Genomic DNA, 10,088 nt, shown 5'->3' with positions numbered 1-10,088 from the left:
GAGGTAGATGGGATCAATGATGCAGTTTGGAGTTGTGATGGTGATAAAAGCTCTAGAACTGATGGTTATAATTTTACTTTTTTTAAAAAGTACTGGGATTGCCTTAAGGATGATATAATCAGTATGGTGGAGGATTTCTATAGGGTGCAATGCGTCATTTATCGTTCTAATCCTGAAGAACAATTGTCCATAGAGCCTTAATGAATATAGACCCATCTCCCTTATTGGTTGTATCCAAAAGATCGTTTCGAAGTTGCTTGCCGCTAGACTTAAAAAGGTCATTCACTTGGTTATTTCTGAATGTCAATCTGCTTTCATCAAAGGTAGATTCATCATGGATGGGGTGGTGGTGGCTAACGAGGTAATTGACAAGCTAGGAAGAAGAAGAGAGGAGATTGCTTCATTCTTAAAGTGGATTTTGAAAAGGCGTATGATTCAGTGAACTGTGATTTTCTCCTTTATATGATGGAGAGGCTGGGTTTCTGTCTCAATTGGAGGGTGTGGATTAAAAACTTACCTCATTCTAACGTTGTATCTATCTTGGTGAATGGGAGTCCTACCAAAGAGTTTACTATGGCTCGTGGACTAAGGCAAGGTGATCCTATACAACCTTTTCTTTTTCTAATAGTTGCTGAAGGTCTTAGTGGCATCATGCGAGCTGCAGTTTCGAAGAATATTTATATTGGGTACAAGGTTGGTAAAGATGAGGTTTCTATTTCTCACCTGCAATATGCGGATGACACCCTTCTTATTGGAGAGAATTCTGAGCATAACATTATGGTGGTTAAAAGTATCCTGAAATGCTTCGAGTTGGCGTCTGGGCTAAAAATTAACTTTCATAAAAGTTGTTTCATGGGTCTTAACTTGAGCTGTGATTTTGTTACGAAGGCGGTTGATAAATTGTATTGTACTGTTGGTTCTGTCCCCTTTAAGTTCTTAGGAATTCCTGTTGGTGCAAACCCTAAAAGGCTCTCTACTTGGTCTCCTATCATTGATTCATTCAAAAAGAAACTCTCTCTTTGGAAGCACAAGCTCATCTCCTTTGGCGGTAGGGTAACTCTTCTAAAATCGGTATTATGTTCTCTACCTATCCATCTCTTTTCATTCTTTAAAGCTCCAATTTTTGTTATTAATATCAAAATTCAAAGGCGTTTCCTTTGGGGAAGTGGTGACGAGAGAAAAGGGATACATTGGGTGAGGTAGGTGAAAGTTTGTAGGCCTAAAGAAGAAGGTGGTCTTGGGCTGAAAAACTTATTCCTTTTTAACTTAGCTCTTTTAGGTAAATGGATATGGCGTTTGTTATGTGAGGGGGAGTCTCTTTGGGTAAAAAATTTAAAATCGAGATATGGGGATGAGTTTCTAAGTAGTGGAGGGGGTAGTGAATTAGAGTGTTTCCAGAGGGGTTCTTCTTGGTGGAAAGAGTTAGGCAATCTTAGTCAGTCCAGGGAGGGAATAGGTTATGGTTGGGTAAATGATGATGTTTGTAGATCTTTAGGATGTGGCTCTTCTATTAAATTTTGGACTGATTTATGGGTGGGGAGAGATACCCTTAAAAATTCCTTTGCAATATTACTTCAGGTGGCTTTAGAAAAAGATACAATTGTTGAATCCTTGAGTGCTTGGAGTAATGAGGTTTGGTCTTGGAGCTTACATTGGAGAATGAACTTGTTCATTTGGGAGGAAGAAAAATATGAAGGTCTCCTACGATTCCTACACAACTCTACGCCTAAACAACATACTGCTAATTCTTGGACTTGGATTCATGACATAAGTGGGCAATACCCGGTCAGGAGTGCTTACCAATCTTTGCATTATGTGGAAGGAAGTCAAGACCTTGTTTTCTTCAAGAGACTTTGGGCTTCTAATGTTCCATCAAATATGAAATGCTTAGTGTGGAGAATTGCTTTGGATGGGGTACCAACTAAAGTGAACCTTGGTCATAGAGGTGGATTATCTATGCAAGATCCCCTTATTTGTTCACTTTGTCGTGAGTTGGAGGAAACTACTAGTCACTTGTTTTTTTCTTGTTCAGTATCATATCTTGTTTGGCAAAAGCTTTATTCTTACTTTGGTCTTACATCTATCATTCATAATGATGTAATGACTCTCTTTGCATCTCATGAAAACATGATATGGTTGGAGAAGAAGAAAAAACAGTTATGGGTGGCTCTTTGGTTTGTCACAATTTGGATTATTTGACACATTAGAAACAAAGTTATCTTTGAGAACTTGAGGTTCCAAATAGAGGAAATGGTGGAGCTTATTTTTCTGCATTCCTGAAACCTTATTATTGTCCGCTTTCCTTTCTTCTCTTACTCTTATGTTGATTGGTTGAGACATCCATCAACTTGTCTTTCTCTTTGTTAATTTCTCGGATTTAGTGGATAGGAGTACCACTTGTTCTCCTAATATTTTATCTCTTGATTAATAAAGTTTTCATTGCTGATAAAAAAAAAATATATACATATAATATTCATTCACTTTGTACTGAAGAAAGAGTGAATATCAATGATGATTAAATATAAATCTCATATGTTCTCTGTGCATACATTTTTTTGTTGTCATAATTAAATGTGTTTAGCATTTTTATTGTAGTTAAATGTAGAAACTTTGAACAAAAACAAGAGCACCAGCGTGAAGTGTGTAGCTATAGAGAAAGAAGGGCAGGTTGGAAATTAATAAGAAGGGGTATGAAAACATTCATTTGGCAATCTATATGAATTTATGAAAATAAAGTATAAGGTTGTGTAAAATTAAAATCACGTCCATGAATGTGTTTCTTTTACATATTTTTGTAGTTGTTGATCCCATTTGTGGAACAAGAAAACTATTATCTTTCAAGAAAGTGCAAACTTCACCCTGATAATGGTATATTCATGGATCAGGAAGAGCATAAAATTTACTTAGGTAGACATTAATGGAGGTGTGGATATTGTAAGAAAAGCTTCTGCTAACAAAAAAATTGTTGATCAACATTTTCAAAACAGACACGCTAGTTTTTTTTATAGTAAATGTAAGAGTAAATTACACTCTTGGGTTTTATCGAAATTACACAAACCATCCCTCACTTTTCTAGACCTACACAAACCCCCTAATTTTTGTACTTTCATTATGCTCATCACCCCTGCATGAGAAATAAGTATAATTTTTTGAACAAAAAATATAATAAATGCAATTAAGTTAAACAAAACATAGTATATTGTGGAGACAAGTCCAAATAATATATGAGTCGATACCTCTTTATTATTTTTGGTTCGTTACGATATAGTATAAGAGCGATTTAAACAATATCTCTTTAGAATTGTTGATGCATTTTGTACCCAAAAATAATAAAGATACATTGATTTGTATATTATTTGAATTTTTCCTCACAATATACCATGTTTTGTTTAACTTAATTACATTTATCACGTTTTTTGTTTAAAAGATTACACTTATTTCTCATGCAGGGTGATTAGTGTAATGAAAGTATAAAAACTAGGGGAAGTTTATGTAAGTGTAAAAATTGAGGGATGATTTGTGTGATTTCACTAAAACTTAGGGGGTGTCAGTGTAATTAACTCTAAATTTAATAATAATGTTATTTATTTGTATCTGAATGTATCAAGGCGTTGGTCTCGTAGTATAAGGCTCCACTAGATTTCTAAGGTAACTAAAAGGTCACATGTTCGATTCCTGAAAGCGATATTTATTGATAAGGAGATACACGAACTCAAAAATGATTATTTCATTAACCAATGAATGATACTTTTAGTACTGCCAAAAAATTTATATTTGTATGTAAGTAGCAAAATGTGACTAAAATGGTATAATAATCTGGATTAATACTTATGCGTGGAGCTTGACCCATGCAAATGGAAGAAAAGGACCCAATGGGCTCAGAATGAGCTTTTTGTAAGTAAAATTTTCTTGCTTGTTTGTAATTGAGTCCATTCTATTCAAATTTTCATCTAAATAGTTTTTAGTTTTTTTGGGTACAAAATAGTCTTTTACTTTGTAAATAAGTAATTGCCAACTAATCCAAATAAATGATATTTAATATACTCACTCTTTTATATTACTTGTAATGGTCTAGTTTGCTTTTCAACATCGTTTCAAAATTTTCTTGTATCATTCTGTCCAAAAAAATTGATTTTCATTTTTTTTATTTTCGTAACTCATTTAATTACAACAATATATTGACTTATTAGTGTAAAACTCTACTAAATTCCAAGTATTATATTAGGTCGAATGTTCAATTCCTAGAAACGACACTTATCGGAAGAGACAACAACACACCCCAAAAGTAATTAGTTTCTTACGCTAAAGGTAGGGATACTTTTAGTTATACTACAAAAAAAACATCCTTTCATTTTCGTATCCATATTCAATAAACATGCACTCATGGCCTTAATCATTCCACTGCCTCATGGTCTTAGTTGGATTTTATTTTCTTGTAGTGAGCAGCAAAAGAATGAACGATAACAGGATCAAAGGAGCCACAAAGGGATATAAAAAGGTTAGCTATATGATATAGTGACTTACTAAAACAATGTCTTGATAATTTTTCATGCATATATGCCCAAGAGTGATTGATACACACAACAAAAAAGTTAATGTACTTGGTTAATAACATTAAAGCTCTCTTTCAACCAAACTATTAGTACTTTGTTCCAAACCCATGAATGATGCTCAATTTAGTTAACAAAAAAGATCAGTGAATGGTCCATAAACAGTTAGAAATAGGAAAAAGCATACCCAAAAAGCAGTTAGTGAATTAAATGAACTCCTGAAAAATATGGAGCACATTCTATCCAACATGATTATAAATGGAATGGTAAAGCAAACAATGAAGTGCAACCTTAAACAAGTAATTCCATCATTGCATGAAGTATCAAAATGCAATAAGCAAAATGAATAAGATGCAATATAACACCCCAACCTTGAAATGGGATCCCTATGGCCCATGAATTTACTGCTCATGTCACTCTTCAAGATTAAATACCCATGCAGTATTTTATTACCCCTAAAGGAACCTCTGAGACTGCATCCATGACCTCGGGTACTTATAATTACTGATTCCATTGAATTTCTACCATTAAGCTACAAGTAAAACTCATACATACATCACAGTGATACGGAATAAGCATATCTGAAGTGGAAAATCAAAGCACCAGATAAGGACAACATGAAAAACCAGAACTATAGTCTAATCATTTTGCATACAGAATGATGAATAATAACTGTATTCACCATTGAGCATGGACATCCATAAGTATAACACTATAATCAATAACATGTCATAAAATTATACCAAAAAAACAGAAAAACTGTGGATCCATTTGATCCAATTAAAAAACCAAAAAGCACTATAGATAAAACGAGCCAGGCTTACAAAATCAAGAATCATGTAAGATATAGTATTTTCATCATGAATCTTCAGTTTAATTTCTCAAGCATATTGCATCCTCAGTCTCACCAACTTCTCTATTGTGTGTAGTATCTCCATCTATCATCCTTTTTCTGCATACCATCATTGTTTTGAAGCATCTAAATCCAAAATCATGTTTTTCACGCGAACTAGGCGCTGTCTCTTCAGTTGGTTTTCTAAACATTATCCGGCGATGCCTCATCAGCCTCTGTCATTTTCTGAAGGAGTTCTAAAGGAGTAGCAGCTGGATCCAACTCTCGGCAATCCTTTGGAGCATTAGAAGCTTCTTGGCCAGTAAGCAAGTAGTTAGGAACCTGATGAGAGAATCGAAACATCTCCTCTTTGCGAATCCTCCTCACCTGATTGGGGTCCATGTGCCTCTGAAACACTGTCCTGAAACCAGCAACTTTAACAAGGGGAGTAACTGTTATACCTTGCTCCTCACTGAAATCATCAAGTACCTCCACCATATCATACTCGTGTATCACTTCATCTGGAGTACGTTCATTCCAATCAGGAGACCAGTTTCGATAAAGTGCCCAGATTTCGCCCTTTCCAGGAAAGATGCGAATAACTCCTCGGTTACCTTTTGTCCACCTCACCTTGTGTGAAAATGAATTTAATGACTCAGATAGTTCATGCTTACCAGCCCTGAAATCCCCACAAGTTTTATAAAATCCAGAACCTATCCAATCTATTGGGCCCAATTCACTGTTGCTTCGAGAGTTAAGCCAACTGATCTGCATTCTAAATGGATTTGTGGATATCACCTTGTGAATTCTAGCATAATATCGAGGCATTCCATCGTCATCATCGTAAGCAGCCCAAACCTGGTCATCCTCAAAGGCATTTTCAGATCTATCCAAGTCAAAATTGTGAAAATCAGGGTCCGGAACATTGATTGTGACATAGGCTTCACTCTTCTTAACTGCATTATCGGATGTGACAGGGAAAGAATCAACAACCAGACGCCTGTTACCATTATCAGTGGACTCTACATGCTTCTCTGAACTGGCTTTGTCATTATATGTACTTCTCTGTCTCTTATTCCCTCTGTCTTTGTTGGTACTCTTAGCTTCAGCCACTGATCTCCATTCTTTAAATTTCTTACGAATATCAATCCTTGCCTTATCCATCAACATGTTTCGCAGTTCAAACACTGACAACTCTCTTGTGCTGTGATGCTTGCCAGTAACACCTGAAAAACCATAATTCCTTTGTGTTTCCATGTTAGCTTTTCCTGGTTGGGAAAAACTGCCCACACCGGCTGCTCCATGTCCCATTCCCGTATGATTTGCCATGTGCCCTTGATAACCATTCATGTGAATATTATCTGTCCTCCTTTTCTTCGAACCATTAGTACTCTTCCTCTCCCATTCAGAAAACGACTGTGCTCCCTCTCTCCTCACTTTCTCACTTGCTTGCTGCACAATTTGAGCAGCAACAGATGATGATCTGTGAGAATCCCACTGAACACTTGTGTTATTAGTTCCAGCATGATGTCGGGCATTCTGATGCTGTTGATGAGAAGACCAATTTGGTGGTTTAAAAACATTGGGAGGGGGACTCCTCTCAACAGCCTTAAAAGCTTCATTACAGTTGGGACATAAAAGGGTCTGATTCAAGTAAACCTTGAGATATTCATAGTGCGTCTTACACTGATTACAGATAGTCCAAAAGGTTTCAGCCCTTTTCTGTGGAGGAGGAACTGGAGCTGAAGGTGCCCGAGCATTAGTTCCAGTCCTCACATTTGAAGTTACATTCTTCTTAAAGTTATAAATATCATTTGAACTGGGTGCAGTTGATTGCGATCCGGCGTCATTGGGATTACTTCCAGTCCTCTTCTGGTTATATGCTAATCTCTTGGTCTTATCTGATAGCAAACTCCATGCCTCAGAAACCAACTTAAATGCACCTTCTGCACCTAAAGTCTTGTTTTTGTCAGGATGAAGAGTGAGAGCCAACTTCCTGTACTGCTTTCTAACAGTCTCATCATCAGCGAAGGGGCTCACTCCAAGTATACCATACCAATCCATTTCTCCACTTATTTTATTCTCGGCAGAGATATAAATATCAACAGTAGTCAAAAACTGGGAAAGATCTTCCAATGCAGGATATAGATTTAGAGCCTTGAGAACAAACTTCTTTGCCCCAACATATTCCCTTTCTGAAAATTTCCTCTCTGCTATTTCTTTAGCCCTAAGTGCCTCATCTTTGTTGCAATCCATCATTCTTCAGTTGTCTCAATTCTTGATATATTGCTTCCTAGCCAAGCTAAAAGAGAAAGAATTTAACCATGAACACTGGATTCTATAACATGCCACCTTAGCTTGATGAAACTCTTCAATCTTACACCTGATACAAAGGAGAAAGAAACTGAGACATGTCAGTGAAGTTCTTAAGATGTAGGCAAGTGCAGCAACAATTACAAGTAAATAAACATTATTAAGTATGCATCACATACATATTCAAAACTAGTAATGAAAAAATTGTGCATTATGACATTATGCAAGCACTTTATAAAGATGTTACTCTAGTGAGGCCTTGTGAATATATAAGTCAGGATTACAATGTGATTTCAAGCAAAAAAACATGCAGGAACTTCATTGTCGATGTCAGAACTTGTTCTTATCATGCAATCTGTTATCCTGGATACTTAGTTTTGATGGAACTTCTGTAAAAAAGCAGTATACCATTTCCTTTTATCATTGACAAAACCAAAATATTACAGTCTAAGAGATTTCATTCTAATATTATAGTTGTTCCAAAACCAAAATATTTATGTGGTGTGTTCCATTTACTACATAGTTCAGTATTTTCTTCATACAGTAAAAGGAGAAACAGAGGATATTCAATGTTTAGCAGTATTTTCAATTACCTTTCTCTGTCACGTTTTTTTTTTCAAGGCATCGCAACAAGACAATCCGCATACAAGAATGCCCTACTCAAAGACTAATCCCAAATACTTATCGGAATCCACTCACATATTCAATAACAAATACCCAGAACTTCCTCTTCATACTCTGTTCACACCAACACTAAAATAAAAGCTAGAGCGAGTTACTAGACTTCTAAGCATGTATCAGGTTCGAACAGTCTGAATGACAGAATGAACATTTTGCTAGCAATGGAGATAGTAAATAAATGACAAGGACGACATATCTACATAAAAATGAAGTGCAAGCTTCCAAAAATCACTTAAATATTACCTATTAACCGAATCATGATGCAGTTAGCACACCTAGAACATCGTAAATGTCTTTCAATAACCCATTGTTTCATTTTAAACTCAAGTCAACACAATTACCAAGTTATTTCATGACTTCCATAGTTAGCATCAACCAATCACAGATCAAAAGTACCAACTTCACAATTTCAATCGTTAAAAACAAATAGTAAACAAATAAAAGTATAAAACAATATATTTTGAATTGTTGATACCAACCCAAAAGCCCCAATTGATCAAAATATGCCAAATTCACGTAAACACAGCACAAGATGAAAAATTTAGAACACCCATAACCTCTTTCAAACACAAACACTTGCATAAGTAGCTCAAAACCAAGAAAAGGACTAACAAAAAATTCAAACAAGACATTGAGAAATGTTGGCAAATCAACCTCCCCATTTCGAAATCAATAGAATCCCGTCATGGATCTACGAGGTGAGTGCAGTTCAAAACAGCTCAAACGGTCCAAATTCAAAAAATTCAAATTCAGCAATAAAATTCAATAGCTCAAAGTTGAAACCCTAATGGTTCATACCAAATCTAAATAACAATTGAAAAGCAAAGACTCAACCTTTTCGGTATAGTGAAGATTGTAAATAATGAAAAGAGTGAAATTACCTAATTGAAGAAAAAGGGTATGCGTTTTTGTGTGTTACGTTGAGAAATATTTTGAATCTGAGAAGACGGTCACCATGTACAATGACCTATCTGTCAAAGCATTAGAAACTGTAGAAAATGAATTTTGCCCCAAAAATGAAAATGAAAAAATACAAGTACTGATTTTTTTTTCATTTTATTATTAACCTAACATGTTTTTTTGCATTGTTACAAATACCGGTTCGTGCAGGTTAAAACTGGTCATATCGGCTGGTTTTCAATTAAACTGTACCGGTCAGGCAGTTTTTCTTTAAAATTAATTTGTTAATGAAATTGAAAAAAATATTGATTTTTCAACATTAATAACAATATTATATTTTTATATCTAATTTCGTCGGTATACGGTTTAATTAGTGAACCACCAGTTCAACTACTACATCACTATACCAATATTCTAACAGGTTTGACGACTTGTACAGTATTAACAATCCTGTTTTTTTTGTAATGAAGTGGGACCCAAATATTTAATCATGGTTAAGTTTAACTGGTGTTATTTGAAATGGGTTTCTTGTTTTTTTATTATTAAGTATATATCTTTAAAGTGTAGCTGGCATTTTAAAAATAAAATTGAATATGTTAAATAATTGAGATCCTCATTATTAGAAGTTAATTTAGATTCATGCAGAAATCACTATCTTTTTATTTTTGTTTCCTCAATTTTATATTCTAAAAAATGAGGTTGAAATGAGTAGATACCATAATATTAAAATTGATAAAATATTGTTGGAACTTGGCTAAATTAATGGTTCTTTAATGCATTATTAATCAAACTTTTGGGATCTGAAATAAAAA

General features: G+C 34.9%; 1 protein-coding gene across 1 annotated transcript; it reads right to left on the bottom strand.

The window, feature by feature from the left end:
• LOC109343512 lies at positions 5,161 to 9,402 on the bottom strand. Its single transcript, XM_019581847.1, has 2 exons — positions 9,258 to 9,402; positions 5,161 to 7,765 (listed from the first exon to the last, which is right to left on the bottom strand). Exon 2 carries the CDS (start codon positions 7,639 to 7,641, stop codon positions 5,587 to 5,589), a length of 2,055 nt encoding a protein of 684 aa, XP_019437392.1. The 5' UTR covers positions 7,642 to 7,765; positions 9,258 to 9,402; the 3' UTR covers positions 5,161 to 5,586.

This window comes from Lupinus angustifolius, chromosome LG03 (assembly GCF_001865875.1).
Source record: "Lupinus angustifolius cultivar Tanjil chromosome LG03, LupAngTanjil_v1.0, whole genome shotgun sequence".
Taxonomy (NCBI): Eukaryota; Viridiplantae; Streptophyta; class Magnoliopsida; order Fabales; family Fabaceae; genus Lupinus; species Lupinus angustifolius.
This window is presented reverse-complemented; position numbering and strand designations above follow the sequence as displayed.

What these genes read in the sequence shown, in the direction of transcription:
- LOC109343512 (XM_019581847.1), bottom strand. Translation starts at nt 7,641, where the DNA reads ATGATGGATTGCAACAAAGATGAGGCACTTAGGGCTAAAGAAATAGCA.